Source organism: Electrona antarctica (assembly GCF_951216825.1).
Source record: "Electrona antarctica genome assembly, contig: scaffold_780, whole genome shotgun sequence".
NCBI classification, from domain to species: domain Eukaryota; kingdom Metazoa; phylum Chordata; class Actinopteri; order Myctophiformes; family Myctophidae; genus Electrona; species Electrona antarctica.
In genome coordinates, this window is record NW_027637096.1 from 7,501 (window position 1) to 26,957 (window position 19,457).

Consider the following 19,457-nt stretch of genomic DNA (forward strand, 5'->3'; position numbering starts at 1 on the left):
CGGACCTCTCTGCTGGCACAATAAATCAAATATATATAAATTACATCGATCATAGGCGGCGGGTATGTAAGGCTAGGCCAGGCTTAGCCTTCCCAAAAATTATGCTGGGTATTTTTAAAAGATATATAGGCTAATATGTGCGCAGCATTATATAGAAGGCTAGCCGCTCCCAAACTCCCAACTCCTTTGTCTGTAAACTTTTCTGATTTGCACGCACGCACGCACAGCTCTTTCCTTTTTTTGGCACAATCAATCAAATATATATTAATTACATCGATGTTATATGACATATTATATTATATATGTATAACTAATGTCGTATTTCGTCTGACTCTGAGCAATGTGCCTGGCTCTGGCTGTTATACAATAACGTGTGGTAGCCTATTTTATTGGCTCAATACAAAGTCGGACAGTGTTTGCTGAAATAAAAAAAAAAAAATAACTTGAGTTGTCCTGTCGAGTTGAAACTGCTGCCTTGAATTAGTTGGAATGTAACATTTAGAAGACAATGGCAAGCCGTCAACGGGTGCAGAGAGAGGTGTGAAGATCATTAGACGAGTGGGGGAGAGAATGGCCAATCAAATAGCACGAAAAACACGGTCATCCTGACCGTTAGCCGTCATAGTAGTAGTGAATTTTTTTCATACATCCTAGTGTTAAGGTACGGCTCGCTTCACAGCGTGTCTCCTAAATGTAGGCATTTAGGAGACACGCTTCACAGCGTGTCTCCTAAATGTAGGCATTTAGGAGACACGCTTCACAGCGTGTCTCCTAAATGTAGGCATTTAGGAGACTCTCTTCACAGCGTGACAGTGTGACTAGCAGCCTAGGTGCCGGTCCGGACCGCTAGGCCGGACCGGGCCTAACAGCGTGACAGTGTGACTAGCAGCCTAGGTGCCGGTCCGGACCGCTAGGCCGGACCGTGACAGTGTGACTAGCAGCCTAGGTGCCGGTCCGGACCGCTAGGCCGGACCGGGCCTAACATCCCTGTTTCTGGCAGTGTAGTTCAAACTCAACTATACAGTAAAATCCTCCGTTTGATGATGTAATAATAATGTACAGCTGCAGGTCCATGTAATGAATATGATGATGTAATAATAATGTACAGCTGCAGGTCCATGTAATGAATATGATGTAATAATAATGTACAGCTGCAGGTCCATGTAATGAATATGATGTAATAATAATGTACAGCTGCAGGTCCATGTAATGAATATGATGTAATAATAAGGTACAGCTGCAGGTCCATGTAATGAATATGATGTAATAATAATGTACAGCTGCAGGTCCATGTAATGAATATGATGTAATAATAAGGTACAGCTGCAGGTCCATGTAATGAATATGATGTAATAATAATGTACAGCTGCAGGTCCATGTAATGATGATGTAATAATAATGTACAGCTGCAGGTCCATGTAATGAATATGATGTAATAATAATGTACAGCTGCAGGTCCATGTAATGAATATGATGTAATAATAATGTACAGCTGCAGGTCCATGTAATGAATATGATGTGATGATGTAATAATAATGTACAGCTGCAGGTCCATGTAATGAATATGATGTGAAGCCTTGGCCTCCATCACCATGTCATAGTAAAGATTATACAACAGGTCGTTTCCAGGAAACAATCCGATTGGTTGAAACAGCCTTCTAGCCGTGGTTCAAACGAGCACCACTCCACACCTGATCAAAACAAAGAATTCAGCTGCTCTGTTCTCCCAGAGCGCAGCAGACTGGGTGGCTAGGCTAGCTAGTTTCTTGGGACCTTTGTGGTCGTAGTGACTACATCTGTCATTAAAAAAATATATGTTTTTGGGATTTTCTTAGTTTTAAGGGTAACTGTTGTATAATTGCAATATTACACTCAAGGGGGTGGTTTAACGTCATTAACCCATTCTGGGCGGGAACCCCTTTTGGTGTTTTAAGCATCATGTTATACTTTAGCTATTGAAAAATAGCAGATCTACAAGCTCGTAGCGCGGCACATCTGCTATTTTTTGAAAAATCATGAAAATGTGGCGCAAATCTTTGAATATATATTCTTTCACAGCGAACGTTTTTAACTCAAATCTTTGCTACTGAGGGGTTCCTGGAATTCAGATGGGGGGTCGGCGACCAAGGAAATTACATATCATTTTTGGGGTCCTTGACATGAAATATGGAGCACCACTGATATAGAAAGATAGGTATTTGAGAAAACTGACATTTTTAAGATTTTGATGTCAGGCCTAAATGTGTTAAATGACTCACCTGTCTTCTCTTTGATCTCACACAGGACGCTTATAGAAAGATAGGTATTTGAGAAAACTGACATTTTTAAGATTTTGATGTCAGGCCTAAATGTGTTAAATGACTCACCTGTCTTCTCTTTGATCTCACACAGGACGCTGAAGAGGGCGGGTTTCATTCTGTGGCAGTTTAATGCGTGCTTCCTTCGTTGTGGAGAGAGAGAGAGAGAGAGACACACAGACAGGAGGGGGAGAGAGAGAGAGAGAGAGAGAGAGAGAGAGAGAGAGAGAGAGAGACACACAGACAGGGGAGGGAGAGAGAGATATTTAGAATTATGACGTGTTGTCAAACAGTGATTTTTCATGCCATTCTGTCACACTGTCGACGCCAGTACACAACACCACCAACACACCAGTACAGTACAGTACAGTACCAGTACACAACACCACCAACACACCAGTACAGTACAGTACAGTACCAGTACACAACACCACCAACACACCAGTACAGTACAGTACAGTACCAGTACACAACACCACCAACACACCAGTACAGCACAGTACAGTACCAGTACACAACACCACCAACACACCAGTACAGTACAGTACAGTACCAGTACACAACACCACCAACACACCAGTACAGTACAGTACCAGTACACAACACCACCAACACACCAGTACAGTACAGTACAGTACCAGTACACAACACCACCAACACACCAGTACAGTACAGTACCAGTACACAACACCACCAACACAACATGACACACATTATGATATGATATATGATATATGCTATGCTATGCTATGCTATGCTATGCTATGCTATGCTATGGGCCGACAGACAAAGAGGAAGTCACCAGAGATAGACTTCCAGTGTCACACTGTGTTAAAGGAGAGTTTGGTGCTTGAAGGCTTTCTCACATTTAGTTACTTTACTTTACTTTACAGCATAGTAACCGCGTTTCTGTGTTCCAGCCGTAAAGCGTGAGTTCTCGTCTATCGCGAGACTTCGCGAGCTCCATCCACTTGCATGGAGCTCCATCCACTTGCATGGAGCTCCATCCACTTGCATAGAGCTCCATCCACTTGCATGGAGCTCCATCCACTTGCATGGAGCTCCATCCACTTGCATAGAGCTCCATCCACTTGCATGGAGCTCCATCCACTTGCATGGAGCTCCATCCACTTGCATGGAGCTCCATCCACTTGCATAGAGCTCCATCCACTTGCATGGAGCTCCATCCACTTGCATGGAGCTCCATCCACTTGCATGGAGCTCCATCCACTTGCATGGAGCTCCATCCACTTGCATGGAGCTCCATCCACTTGCATAGAGCTCCATCCACTTGCATGGAGCTCGCCAAGTCTCGCCAAGTCTCGCAGATAGAGACGAGACTTCATGCTTTACTACTGGAACACTGTTGACATTATGAAGAGAGGATTTATTCCCAAAGAAATTGTTTTTCGAGCGATGGGAATAAGCGAATTAGCACTACTAATCCAACGCCCCATTCAGGGCTTATGGTCGGGTAGGGGAAATGGACAATAATGCGTTTACTTTCACAAAATAACAACTGGACCACTTTTATGAGGACTAAACAACTGCAACTAAAGGTGATAAAGCCTTCTAGCACCAAACTCTCCTTTAAGTGTGCTACCTTTAAGTGTGCTACCTTAAGTGTGCTACCTTTAAGTGTGCTACCAGTGTGCTACCTTTAAGTGTGCTACCTTTAAGTGTGCTACCTTTAAGTGTGCTCCCAGTGTGTTACCTTAAGTGTGCTACCTTTAAGTGTGCTACCTTTAAGTGTGCTACCAGTGTGCTACCTTTAAGTGTGCTACCTTTAAGTGTGCTACTTTTAAGTGTGCTACCTTTAAGTGTGCTACCAGTGTGCTACCTTTAAGTGTGCTACCTTTAAGTGTGCTACCTTTAAGTGTGCTACCTTTAAGTAAGTGTGCTACCAGTGTGCTACCAGTGTGCTACCTTTAAGTGTGCTACCTTTAAGTGTGCTACCAGTGTGCTACCTTTAAGTGTGCTACCTTAAGTGTGCTACCTTAAGTGTGCTACCTTTAAGTGTGCTCCCAGTGTGTTACCTTAAGTGTGCTACCTTTAAGTGTGCTACCTTTAAGTGTGCTACCTTTAAGTGTGCTACCAGTGTGCTACCTTTAAGTGTGCTACCTTTAAGTGTGCTACTTTTAAGTGTGCTACCTTTAAGTGTGCTACCAGTGTGCTACCTTTAAGTGTGCTACCTTTAAGTGTGCTACCTTTAAGTGTGCTACCTTTAAGTGTGCTACCTTTAAGTAAGTGTGCTACCAGTGTGCTACCAGTGTGCTACCTTTAAGTGTGCTACCTTTAAGTGTGCTACCAGTGTGCTACCTTTAAGTGTGCTACCTTAAGTGTGCTACCTTAAGTGTGCTACCTTTAAGTGTGCTCCCAGTGTGTTACCTTAAGTGTGCTACCTTTAAGTGTGCTACCTTTAAGTGTGCTACCTTTAAGTGTGCTACCAGTGTGCTACCTTTAAGTGTGCTACCTTTAAGTGTGCTACTTTTAAGTGTGCTACCTTTAAGTGTGCTACCAGTGTGCTACCTTTAAGTGTGCTACCTTTAAGTGTGCTACCAGTGTGCTACCAGTGTGCTACCTTTAAATGTGCTACCTTTAAGTGTGCTACCAATGTGCTACCTTTAAGTGTGCTACCTTTAAGTGTGCTACCTTTAAGTGTGCTACCAGTGTGCTACCTTTAAGTGTGCTACCTTTAAGTGTGCTACCTTTAAGTGTGCTACCAGTGTGCTACCAGTGTGCTACCTTTAAATGTGCTACCTTTAAGTGTGCTACCAATGTGCTACCTTTAAGTGTGCTACCTTAAGTGTGCTACCTTTAAGTGTGCTACCAGTGTGCTACCTTTAAGTGTGCTACCTTTAAGTGTGCTACCTTTAAGTGTGCTACCAGTGTGCTACCTTTAAGTGTGCTACCTTTAAGTGTGCTACCTTAAGTGTGCTACCTTTAAGTGTGCTACCAGTGTGCTACCTTTAAGTGTGCTACCTTTAAGTGTGCTACCTTTAAGTGTGCTACCTTAAGTGTGCTACCTTAAGTGTGCTACCAGTGGGCTACCAGTGTGCTACCTTTAAGTGTGCTACCTTTAAGTGTGCTACCAGTGTGCTACCTTTAAGTGTGCTACCAGACCGGCTGTGTTGCTGCTTATTATAAGCGACTGCTCCATCCACTTGCATAGAGCTCCATCCACTTGCATGGAGCTCGCCAAGTCTCGCCAAGTCTCGCAGATAGAGACGAGACTTCATGCTTTACTACTGGAACACTGTTGACATTATGAAGAGAGGATTTATTCCCAAAGAAATTGTTTTTCGAGCGATGGGAATAAGCGAATTAGCACTACTAATCCAACGCCCCATTCAGGGCTTATGGTCGGGTAGGGGAAATGGACAATAATGCGTTTACTTTCACAAAATAACAACTGGACCACTTTTATGAGGACTAAACAACTGCAACTAAAGGTGATAAAGCCTTCTAGCACCAAACTCTCCTTTAAGTGTGCTACCTTTAAGTGTGCTACCTTAAGTGTGCTACCTTTAAGTGTGCTACCAGTGTGCTACCTTTAAGTGTGCTACCTTTAAGTGTGCTACCTTTAAGTGTGCTCCCAGTGTGTTACCTTAAGTGTGCTACCTTTAAGTGTGCTACCTTTAAGTGTGCTACCAGTGTGCTACCTTTAAGTGTGCTACCTTTAAGTGTGCTACTTTTAAGTGTGCTACCTTTAAGTGTGCTACCAGTGTGCTACCTTTAAGTGTGCTACCTGTGTGCTACCTTTAAGTGTGCTACCTTTAAGTGTGCTACCTTTAAGTGTGCTACCAGTGTGCTACCAGTGTGCTACCTTTAAATGTGCTACCTTTAAGTGTGCTACCAATGTGCTACCTTTAAGTGTGCTACCTTTAAGTGTGCTACCTTTAAGTGTGCTACCAGTGTGCTACCTTTAAGTGTGCTACCTTTAAGTGTGCTACCTTTAAGTGTGCTACCAGTGTGCTACCAGTGTGCTACCTTTAAATGTGCTACCTTTAAGTGTGCTACCAATGTGCTACCTTTAAGTGTGCTACCTTTAAGTGTGCTACCTTAAGTGTGCTACCTTAAGTGTGCTACCAGTGGGCTACCAGTGTGCTACCTTTAAGTGTGCTACCTTTAAGTGTGCTACCAGTGTGCTACCTTTAAGTGTGCTACCAGACCGGCTGTGTTGCTGCTTATTATAAGCATTATAAGGTGGGACCCCCACCGAGGACCCCCACATTCATTTGTGCCCCACATTAATTTCCCCGAGGACCCCCACATTCATTTGCCCGAGGACCCCCACATTCATTTGCCCGAGGACCCCCACATTAATTTGCCCGAGGACCCCCACATTAATTTGCCCCTAGGACCCCCACATTCATTTGCCCGAGGACCCCCACATTCATTTGCCCGAGGACCCCCACATTAATTTGCCCGAGGACCCCCACATTCATTTGCCCGAGGACCCCCACATTAATTTGCCCCTAGGACCCCCACATTCATTTGCCCGAGGACCCCCACATTCATTTGCCCGAGGACCCCCACATTCATTTGCCCGAGGACCCCCACATTAATTTGCCCGAGGACCCCCACATTAATTTGCCCCTAGGACCCCCACATTCATTTGCCCGAGGACCCCCACATTCATTTGCCCGAGGACCCCCACATTCATTTGCCCGAGGACCCCCACATTCATTTGCCCGAGGACCCCCACATTCATTTGCCCGAGGACCCCCACATTAATTTGCCCGAGGACCCCCACATTAATTTGCCCGAGGACCCCCACATTAATTTGCCCGAGGACCCCCACATTAATTTGCCCAAGGACCCCCACATTAATTTGCCCGAGGACCCCCACATTAATTTGCCCGAGGACCCCCACATTAATTTGCCCGAGGACCCCCACATTAATTTGCCCGAGGACCCCCGCATTAATTTGCCCGAGGACCCCCACATTAATTTGCCCGAGGACCCCCACATTAATTTGCCCGAGGACCCCCACATTAATTTGCCCGAGGACCCCCACATTCATTTGCCCGAGGACCCCCACATTAATTTGCCCGAGGACCCCCACATTAATTTGCCCGAGGACCCCCGCATTCATTTGCCCGAGGACCCCCACAATAATTTGCCCGAGGACCCTACATTTAAAAAAAAGAGTGTGCCAGGGGCTCCCATACCAGATTTGTGTTGCTAAAAATATTCCACTTTTTTTCCATTATTTCATTTTTCTCGTATTTCTTAAGACGCGTCGCTGTTGTAAAGATTGCTGCTATTTGTTTCCAAAAAGCTTCATACAGTGTAGAGAACACGTGAATAAAGCTTCATACAGTGTAGAGAACACGTGAATAAGGATGCAATGTGACATAGCTCTGTTTACACCATGCTGTGATGTAACCCCTCCAAATGTATATACTTATTATACTTTCCCCATTTTCAACTGTTTTATTACATGTTTACAATGTAAACATGTGTTTTGTTTTCTCATGCCAATAAAGCTCATTTGAATCGAATCGACTGAACTTTTACCGTATTTACCTCCATAGAAAGGACAGGAGGGGAGAGGAGAGGGGAGGGGGTGTGTGTGTGTGTGTGTGTGTGTGTGTGTGTGTGTGTGTGTGTGTGTGTGTGTGTGTGTGTGTGTGTGTGTGTGTGTGTGTGTGTGTGTGTGTGTGTGTGTGTGTGTGTGTGTGTGTGTGTGTGTGTGTGTGTGTGTGTGTGTGTGTGTGCGCGCGTGCGTGCGGACAGCTGGACTTGCACACCTATTATTGGACAATTGATTGTACTCTGCAATGAAACTGGGGAGAGAAAAAAACTCTCTAGAGAGAACAGACTGCATGGGTGTGTTTATTTGTGTGCGTGTGTGTGTGCGTGTGCGTGTGCGTGTGCGTGTATGTGTGTGTGTGTGTCTCTCTCTCTCTCTGTCTCTCTGCAGTATTCTGTATTGGTAAATACACTGAGGCAGGTGGTGTTGGTGTGTGTGTGCGTGTGCGCGTGTGTGTGTGTGTGTGTGGCAGGTGGTGTTGGTTGGTGTGTGTGTGTGTGTGTGTGTGTGTGTGTGTGTGTGTGTGTGTGTGTGTGTGTGTGTGTGTGTGTGTGTGTGTGTGGCAGGTGGTGTTGGTGCCATTCAATACATTCTAGGTCTTTCCAACCCTAAACGTCCAGGTATCCACAGAGGCTGATAGCTGCTATATTGATGTATGTGTAGTATCTGTATGTCATGTCTTCTTCCTCTTTTCTTTCCTCAATCCTTTACCAACTAAGAACAAGGAAAGCAGGAATGACTCTCCAGCTCTACAAGCTCTTGTAGCGCCAGGTTTCGTTGGTTTCCGACGTTCCTTTGTTTGTTCCACTTGCTATGGTTGTCCTCTAGCTAGCTAGCTAGCTCACAGCGTTAGCTTCTGTTAGCTTCTGTTGGCACTCGCTCCGAGTCGCGGCGTTTCAGAGTATGGGCTTTTATGCCGTTCAGACTCCCATTGGCTTAGGAGGCAGCCAATCATGACTATAGGTCGCTAGTAAGGTCGCTAGGAGGCATCCAATCAGGACTAGGTCGCTATAGTAAGGTTACTAGGAGGTAGGCATTCATGACCAGGTCGTCACTAAAGTCGCCACTAAAAGTGATCTTTACGGTCGTCAGTAATGCTAAATTAATAACAGTGTATAGGCCTGAGGTTAAAGAACTACATGCTAAATTAATAACAGTGTATAGGCCTGAGGTTAAAGAACTACATGCTAAATTAATAACAGTGTATGAGGCCTGAGGTTAAAGAACTACATGCTAAATTAATAACAGTGTATGAGGCCTGAGGTTAAAGAACTACATGCTAAATTAATAACAGTGTATGAGGCCTGAGGTTAAAGAACTACATGCTAAATTAATAACAGTGTATAGGCCTGAGGTTAAAGAACTACATGCTAAATTAATAACAGTGTATAGGCCTGAGGTTAAAGAACTACATGCTAAATTAATAACAGTGTATAGGCCTGAGGTTAAAGAACTACATGCTAAATTAATAACAGTGTATGAGGCCTGAGGTTAAAGAACTACATGCTAAATTAATAACAGTGTATAGGCCTGAGGTTAAAGAACTACATGCTAAATTAATAACAGTGTATGAGGCCTGAGGTAAAAGAACTACATGGTAAATTAATAACAGTGTATAGGCCTGAGGTCTGAATAACAGTGTATATATATATATATATATGCTTATAACAGGCCAGCAAGTGACTAGTGCATTATAACAAGACAGCTTACTAAATTAACACCTGTGTGTGTGTGTGTGTGTGTGTGTGTGGGGGGGGGGGGGGGGTCACAGAGGCTATTTACAGCAGACGAGGGTCAAGCGGAGTGAAATTCGATCAGCCTGCAACCGATAAGCAGGTTCACGCCAACTGACACACACACACACCACACACACACACACACACACACACACACACACACACACACACACACACACACACACACACACACACACACACACACACACACACACACACACACACACACACACACACACACACACACACACACACACACACACACACACACACACACACACAGTCCCCCAAATGGCCCTCAACAACATTTGAAATGCAGGAGCCTCCCTCCCCCCCTCACTCTCTCCAGCCCTTTGTCATTATTCAGCGTTAATGACGTGATGACCGATCAATCAGAGGCGTCTAGCAAACTCATTTCAGTTAATTAGCCCGCTGGGCGCCCATGAAAGTTAAGAGCATTTGTTCAGGAGACGAACGACAGGGGAGAGAAATGTTACTCTCTCTCTGTGTGTGTGTGTGTGTGTGTGTGTGTGTGTGTGTCTCAAACTGCCCCCCCATGAAGAAAGTAACTCACAGCACCAAAACCTTGTAACCCTTTGGCCCTAGTAGAGACCTTCGGAACTGTGTGCATTTTTCGTGGTATTTAGGATGACGACCCCCCCCCCCCCCCGAAAGGGGCTACCCCTTTATATCATCCTGCTGTTTGTCTGCAGCCCTAAAGTCACAACTGCTGCAACAACTAAACATTTTGTTCAAAGATTGTTGGACAACCTCTTCAGAGACTCTATACATCCTGTCTGATAACAGCATCCTAAGGTTAGCATTAAGGAATATCACCTCTAATACTAGTCATGTGTTGTATGGAGAATATAAGGAATATCACCTCTAATACTAAGCATGTGTTGTATAGAGAATATAAGGAATATCACCTCTAATACTAAGCATGTGTTGTATAGAGCGTCGCAGTCCCTCCCCCTCGAGAGACCCGGAAAAGAATTCCCCGTTCATTTTCCTCATAGACTTTTCAGAAAGTATTTATTTAAAGACGTTTACGCCGCGGACAAAGCCAACTCTTGTCGTGACAAATCATGACAACAAACACATTTTTCGGGCTGAACAAATAATTAGAAAGAAGAAAAACACTTTTTGTTGTTTTTCTTTTTTGTAATTATTTGTTTGGTCCAAAATATTCTGTTTATTGTCATGATTTGTCACGACAAGAGTTGGCTTTGTACGACGCTTATAAGGTCTTTAAATAAATACGTTTTGAAATGTCTATGGGAAAAATGCATTGGGATTAATTTCCTGGGCGACGCTCTATGGAGAGTATAGGTTGATATGGGGCTCCATTTTCTAAACTTCTTTGAATAGTTCAAATGGCCAGTCTACAAGCTCTCAACGTGTCCATGTAGATTGGCTAGTTGAACTATTCAAAAATGTTTTTCAAAATAGTAAAAAAAAAGGCAAAGAAGTTTAGGGATAAGGGGTTTAGCCGTGACGAAAATAGAGCCCATGGTGTCCCAGCATACAATAAGGTCAGACTAAAGAGGTCCTTTGTCCACCAGTCGACTTTGAGGCTTAATCAGGAGTTGTAGTTTAGGTTTAGGTTAGCCATCTAATCTAAGCAGTGGACATTGCTCTTAATTGTCTTTATGTCTTTATGTATATAATATTGTTTTGGGTTTTTTGTGTGTCAAATGTGTGTGTGTGTATTGTGTTCTGCATCCATATGGCTGCTGAGTCGCCAGACACATTTCAGTGTGAACTGAAAGTAGTATTATTACTATTATTATTATTATTATTATTACTATTATTAGTATTATTATCATATCATATATCTGCTGTCGGGAGGAGACCTCATGACTCCAAAATGTTCATTTTTCAGGGAATGAAAAATTTACATTTTTCAGAAAATAAAAGAAAGCCTTATATTTTTAAAACAAAGCAATACTGCCTCGTAAAAAGTTGGTGTTGTAACTTTATATATTGTCAATTACTTCCATGGGAGGGGGGGAGGTGGTGGAGTTAGTTGCTTTATATAGCAGACATTTTGAGGGTCCAAAGCACCTTTTACTATACTTTCCGTTGGTTCAATATTTTCTAAACAACACACGTAAAGGGTGTTCAATAGCACGGATTTATGCCAAAAAAAAATTCTAAAACCTCAAAAATGGAGTTAGGAGGTTTGCTCCCGACAGCAACGATAACATATCATATCATTTGTGATTATGTTGTTGTTTTGACCCTGTTCTGTAAAGCAGAGGTTCCCAAAGTGGGGTCCGGGGACCCCCGGGGGTACTTGAGGGGTACCTAGCTCAATTAGAGATCGTTAGGAACCAAATGGACCCTAATGAGTCTGTAACTCTGAGAGTTAAATTAACAGTGGTTTTACAATTTAAATTGGGGGTCCCAGATAGAATTGCCATTAAATTGGGGGTCCGTAGCATAATGCGTGTGAAACTGGGGGTCCATGAAATTAATATGTTTCGGAATCACTGCTAGAGCCGTAAAAATCCTCCCTTATCGAGGTCACTGGCATGTGTTTTCAAATGGGGGGTCCGTGGCCTAATGGGGGGTCCGTGGCCTAATAAATGTTGATTTGGGGGTCCTGGACACGAAGAAGTTTGGCAACCACTGCGGTAAAGCACTTTTGTGACCATGTCTTGAAATGTGCTGTATACATAAATTCATTATCATATCAGGAGCGTACCTATGTTCCCCAGGTTCTATGTTCCCCAGGTTCAATGTTCCCCAGGTTCTATGTTCCCCAGGTTCTATGTTCCCCAGGTTCTATGTTCCCCAGGTTCTATGTTCCCCAGGTTCTATGTTCCCCAGGTTCTATGTTCCCCAGGTTCTATGTTCCCCACCATGCAAAAAAGGTCCTTTGTTCCCCACTTAGAATAAACCTAAACCTAAACCAGAAAATGAACCTAGTAATTTTAGTAATTCTAGTAAGACTAAAAGTATTTTAGCAACTTAGTCTTAGTGTTACTTTTTAAAATGTTTTTTTTGTGGCTTTCGCCTTTATTTTTTTAAATATTTTTATGGAGGGACAGACAGTATGCTGACAGGAAATGGGGAGAGAAATGGGGAAGACATGCAGTAAAGGCTGTCGGGATCGGGAGTCGAACCTGCGGCACACTGCCAGACTGGATTACCAGCCAAGGTGCCTGGACCACTGAGCCATGGCCCAGGCCCTTAGTGTTACTTTTAGTACAAATTCTGATTTAAACTCTGCAGTCTTTGAACAATCCATTGAACTTTAGGCCTGCCTATAGAGCGGTGCAGTCCCGCCTCCTACCCTGGACCAGGAAATGAAACCCAATGCATTTTCCTCATAGACATTTCTTAAAGTATTTATTTAAAGACGGTTACGCCGCGGACAAAGCCAACTCGAGTCGTGACAACTCATGACAACACAAACAATATTTTGGACCAAACAAATAATTAGAAAGAAGAAAAAAACGGCAGGTTACAACACTTTTTTTGTTGTTTTTCTTCTTTGTAATTATTTGTTTGGTCCAAAATATTGTTTGTGTTGTCATGAGTTGTCACGACTCGAGTTGGCTTTGTCCGCGGCGTAACCGTCTTTAAATAAATACTTTAAGAAATGTCTATGGGAAAAAAGCATTGGGTTTCATTTCCTGGTCCAGGGTAGGAGGCGGGACTGCAACGCTCTATAGGCTACTTAAACTATCTAGTCTTAGCCAACTAAAAATGAACACTGGCATAAAATAAACTAAAACATAATTGCTCAGACTCTTCAACAAAGATGGCAAAAACAAACATTCTTTGTTCTGTACTTATACATACAATTGTATAGTACAAAACACTGAAGGTAAGTGGGGAACATAGAACCTGGGGAACATAGAACCTGGGGAACATAGGGATGACCCCATCATATCATAATGAGTGACTACCAGGTGACCTCTCATGACATCTCACCTGGCCTGCGCCTCGTCCAGACTCTCGTCCGTGATGGCCATGATCTGCTGTAGGATGTCTCCGATGTCCTGCTGGCCGGGCTGGCCCACCGAGCCCCCGTGGTTGTTGTTGTTGTTGTTGTGCGGCTTCCTCCCCGCGGCGTGGTGGTCTGCCCCGGGGTGGTGGTGGTGGTGGTCTCCCCCCACGTCCACCCCGACCCCCGACAGCCCGGACAGTCCCGACAGGCCGACGAGACCCGACATCATGCGTATCTGCTCCTCCATTGTTTTGTCGTTGTGTGACAACAATAACACAGTCAAGATAAGAAGGGGGGAGTGTGGTGTGTATCAGGCTAGAGTAGCCTAATGATGTGACTGTTGTTGTTGTTGTTACCACGTCCTATACCGGGACAGTACAGGGAGATACAGGTTCTTTAGGTTGAGAAGGTTCTTCTCAGAGGTAGCTTGGAGCAACTTGAAGACACCGAGGAGGACTTCAATTCAAAAGGGTGGAAGAAAAATCCCCCCCTCTCTCTCTCTCTCTCTCAAAACACAACACACACACCGCCAGGTATGTAAACGACCGGTCTATTATCTGACCCAGACTAGCCTATAGTCTGGGAAAAGAAAGCAAAAACAAGACAAAAAAAAAAAAAAAAAGACAAAAAAAAAGTGCAGTCTTATTATACTTACTTGTGTAAAGTAGTAAAGTAGCGAGTAAAGCAACAACGCACTACTAGGCCTCTAGAATATGTTTTGCTCCTTCTTTGGCAACGTAAGGCCACGGTTCTCTTCTCCCACCATTCCTTCCTGCCTTCCCCCTGGGTGGATGCGACTAGCTACTATACACACTATTGTAAGACTGTGTGCATCAACATGGTTCTCATTCTTTTCACCAAACGGCAGTTATGCTAAAAAGGGCAAGACAAGACATACAGAGAGGCCCGGCGAGGAGAGGAGGAGGAGGAGGAGGAGGAGGAGAAGGAAAGAGGCTTCAAAAGAAAAGAAAGGTAGAGAGAGAGTATAAAAAAAAGCTTCCTTTGGATGGAACGCAAAACGACAAAAGGGGAGGGTGGGGGGGGAGGGGGGTGGTCTTGTTGCGAGCAAAGAAAAAATGGCAACAATATAACCACCAACTAACCGTCCAGAGTCCAGACTAGACTAGCCTGTTACCATCCTGTAACTATTAAGACTGTCTATAGGCTACCCCAGTGGTCCGCCGGGGCCTGCTTCCATTCCATTACAAACTGCAGCCTCTATAGCTGGGTTCGGTTCGGTTCGGTTCGAAAATAAAAAACACAATATAGGCTATCAGGAATGATACAATCCTCTTATTTTGAAAGATGGCAGGAGGAGGAACGGTGCTGTGGAGGAGATCCGATCCGAAAATTCCAGCGTGACCGTTTTTTTTCCTTTACTGTTGTCGACGCTCTCTCTCTCTCTCTCTCTCTCTCTCTCTCTCTCTATAGTAAGTCCAGGCGACCAGCAGCAGGGACGGTCATTAAAAGTGTAATGACCGCCACATTCACGCTGGAAAAAACCCGTTATTTACGTGACCTCCATTCCATCCGGGGGTCCGCGGTGTGTTCGACCCAGAGCTCCGTCTTTAGAATATATTCCAACAATCCCCGGTCGCTCGGTCCGTCCGTCCCGGCGCAGATAGATAGATAGATAGAGGCTGGTTCCTTCTTCTTATTATTATTATTATTATTATTCCCGTTTTTTTCTTTCCTTTCTTTCTTTCTCTGCTGCCTGCGCCGCGCGGCTCTCTCTCTCTCTCTCTCTCTCTCTTTCTTTCACCTCGTTCCACTCCTCCTCCTCCTCCTCCCAACCCAACGCCTCATTACCGACACACACACACACACACACACACACACACACACACACACACACACACACACACACACACACACACACTGTCCCCCTCCCATCCCTCCTCCCTCCCCTGGCCTCTACGTCACCGGGCCCCGGGGAGGGGAACAAGGAACGGTGCAGTTTCATTTTCACACCACAGAGAGGCGAGTTCAGCTCAGCTGGCCTGGCTGGTCAGTCAGTCAGTCAGTCAGTCAGTCAGCTGGCCTGGCTGGTCAGTCAGTCAGTCAGTCAGTCAGTCAGTCAGCTGGCCTGGCTCAGTCAGTCAGTCAGTCAGTCAGCTGGCCTGGCTCAGTCAGTCAGTCAGCTGGGCTGGCTCAGTCAGTCAGTCAGCTGGCCTGGCTCAGTCAGTCAGTCAGCTGGGCTGGCTCAGTCAGTCAGTCAGTCAGTCAGTCAGCTGGCCTGGCTCAGTCAGTCAGTCAGTCAGTCAGCTGGCCTGGCTCAGTCAGTCAGCTGGCCTGGCTCAGTCAGTCAGCTGGCCTGGCTCAGTCAGTCAGTCAGTCAGCTGGCCTGGCTGGTCAGTCAGTCAGTCAGTCAGCTGGCCTGGCTGGTCAGTCAGTCAGTCAGCTGGCCTGGATGGTCAGTCAGTCAGTCAGCTGGCCTGGCTCAGTCAGTCAGTCAGCTGGCCTGGCTCAGTCAGTCAGTCAGTCAGTCAGTCAGCTGGCCTGGCTCAGTCAGTCAGTCAGCTGGCCTGGCTGGTCAGTCAGTCAGTCAGTCAGTCAGTCAGTCAGCTGGCCTGGCTCAGTCAGTCAGTCAGTCAGCTGGCCTGGCTCAGTCAGTCAGTCAGTCAGCTGGCCTGGCTCAGTCAGTCAGTCAGTCAGTCAGCTGGCCTGGCTCAGTCAGTCAGTCGGTCAGTCAGTGCTGCTCGCCTCACGCACGGACGTAAACCATGCATGCCTATATTGTTGTCTGTTTTGATTACCTACCGGTATGTTGATTACCTACCGGTATGTTGATTACCTACCGGTATGATTACCTACCGGTATGTTGATTACCTACCGGTATGTTGATAATGATTACCTACCGGTATGTTGATTACCTACCGGTATGATTACCTACCGGTATGTTGATTACCTACCGGTATGTTGATTACCTACCGGTATGTTTGATTACCTACCGGTATGTTGATTACCTACCGGTATGTTGATTACCTACCGGTATGTTGATTACCTAACGGTATGTTGATTACCTACCGGTATGTTGATTACCTAACGGTATGTTGATTACCTAACGGTATCCTACCGGTATGTTGATTACCTACCGGTATGTTGATTACCTACCGGTATGTTGATTACCTACCGGTATGTTGATTACCTACCGGTATGATTACCTACCGGTATGTTGATTACCTAACGGTATGTTGATTACCTACCGGTATGTTGATTACCTACCGGTATGATTACCTACCGGTATGTTGATTACCTACCGGTATGTTGATTACCTACCGGTATGTTGATTACCTACCGGTATGTTGATTACCTAACGGTATCCTACCGGTATGTTGATTACCTACCGGTATGTTGATTACCTACCGGTATGTTGATTACCTACCGGTATGTTGATTACCTACCGGTATGTTGATTACCTAACGGTATGTTGATTACCTACCGGTATGTTGATTACCTACCGGTATGTTGATTACCTACCGGTATGATTACCTACCGGTATGTTGATTACCTACCGGTATGATTACCTACCGGTATGTTGATTACCTACCGGTATGATTACCTACCGGTATGATTACCTACCGGTATGTTGATTACCTACCGGTATGTTGATTACCTACCGGTATGTTGATTACCTACCGGTATGTTGATTACCTAACGGTATCCTACCGGTATGTTGATTACCTACCGGTATGTTGATTACCTACCGGTATGTTGATTACCTACCGGTATGATTACCTACCGGTATGTTGATTACCTAACGGTATGTTGATTACCTACCGGTATGTTGATTACCTACCGGTATGATTACCTACCGGTATGATTACCTACCGGTATGTTGATTACCTACCGGTATGTTGATTACCTACCGGTATGATTACCTACCGGTATGTTGATTACCTACCGGTATGATTACCTACCGGTATGTTGATTACCTACCGGTATGTTGATTACCTACCGGTATGATTACCTACCGGTATGTTGATTACCTACCGGTATGTTGATTACCTACCGGTATGATTACCTACCGGTATGTTGATTACCTACCGGTATGTTGATTATCTACCGGTATGATTACCTACCGGTATGTTGATTACCTACCGGTATGATTACCTACCGGTATGTTGATTACCTACCGGTATGATTACCTACCGGTATGTTGATTACCTACCGGTATGTTGATTACCTAACGGTATGTTGATTACCTACCGGTATGTTGATTACCTACCGGTATGTTGATTACCTAACGGTATCCTACCGGTATGATTACCTACCGGTATGTTGATTACCTACCGGTATGATTACCTAACGGTATGTTGATTACCTACCGGTATGTTGATTACCTAACGGTATGTTGATTACCTACCGGTATGTTGATTACCTACCGGTATGTTGATTACCTAACGGTATCCTACCGGTATGATTACCTACCGGTATGTTGATTACCTAACGGTATGTTGATTACCTACCGGTATGTTGATTACCTACCGGTATGTTGATTACCTACCGGTATGTTGATTACCTACCGGTATGTTGATTACCTAACGGTATGTTGATTACCTACCGGTATGTTGATTACCTACCGGTATGTTGATTACCTAACGGTATGTTGATTACCTACCGGTATGTTGATTACCTACCGGTATGTTGATTACCTAACGGTATGTTGATTACCTACTGGTATGTTGATTACCTACCGGTATGTTGATTACCTACCGGTATGTTGATTACCTACCGGTATGTTGATTACCTACCGGTATGTTGATTACCTACCGGTATGTTATTACTTAACGGTATGTTGATTACCTACCGGTATGTTGATTACCTACCGGTATGTTATTACCTAACGGTATGTTGATTACCTACCGGTATGTTGATTACCTACCGGAATGTTGATTACCTACCGGTATGTTATTACCTAACGGTATGTTGATTACCTACCGGTATGTTGATTACCTACCGGTATGTTGATTACCTACCGGTATGTTATTACCTAACGGTATGTTGATTACCTACCGGTATGTTGATTACCTACCGGTATGTTATTACCTAACGGTATGTTGATTACCTACCGGTATGTTGATTACCTACCGGTATGTTATTACCTAACGGTATGTTGATTACCTACCGGTATGTTGATTACCTACCGGTATGTTGATTACCTACCGGTATGTTATTACCTAACGGTATGTTGATTACCTACCGGTATGTTGATTATCTACCGGTATGTTATTACCTAACGGTATGTTGATTACCTACCGGTATGTTGATTACCTACCGGTATGTTGATTACCTACCGGTATGTTGATTACCTACCGGTATGTTGATTACCTACCGGTATGTTATTACCTAACGGTATGTTGATTACCTACCGGTATGTTGATTACCTACCGGTATGTTGATTACCTACCGGTATGTTATTACCTAACGGTATGTTGATTACCTACCGGTATGTTGATTACCTAACGGTATCCTACCGGTATGTTGATTACCTACCGGTATGTTGATTACCTACCGGTATGTTGATTACCTAACGGTATCCTACCGGTATGTTGATTACCTACCGGTATGTTGATTACCTACCGGTATGTTGATTACCTACCGGTATGTTATTACCTAACGGTATGTTGATTACCTACCGGTATGTTGATTACCTAACGGTATCCTACCGGTATGTTGATTACCTACCGGTATGTTGATTACCTACCGGTATGTTGATTACCTACCGGTATGTTATTACCTAACGGTATGTTGATTACCTACCGGTATGTTGATTACCTAACGGTATCCTACCGGTATGTTGATTACCTACCGGTATGTTTGATTACCTACCGGTATGTTGATTACCTACCGGTATGTTTGATTACCTACCGGTATGTTGATTACCTAACGGTATCCTACCGGTATGTTGATTACCTACCGGT

The 19,457-nt window shown here is 44.4% G+C and overlaps 1 protein-coding gene across 1 annotated transcript; it reads right to left on the reverse strand.

The window, feature by feature from the left end:
* Window positions 1-2,366: 2,366 nt before the first annotated feature.
* On the reverse strand, window positions 2,367-14,936 carry LOC306919167 (pre-B-cell leukemia transcription factor 2-like; the record flags this gene model as incomplete). The annotated part of the gene is made up of 2 exons (XM_079531997.1): window positions 13,518-14,936; window positions 2,367-2,440 (listed from the first exon to the last, which is right to left on the reverse strand). Coding segments are annotated over exons 1-2 (337 nt in total), but the record flags the coding sequence as incomplete, so codon positions are not given.
* Between the last annotated feature and the right edge of the window lie 4,521 nt (window positions 14,937-19,457).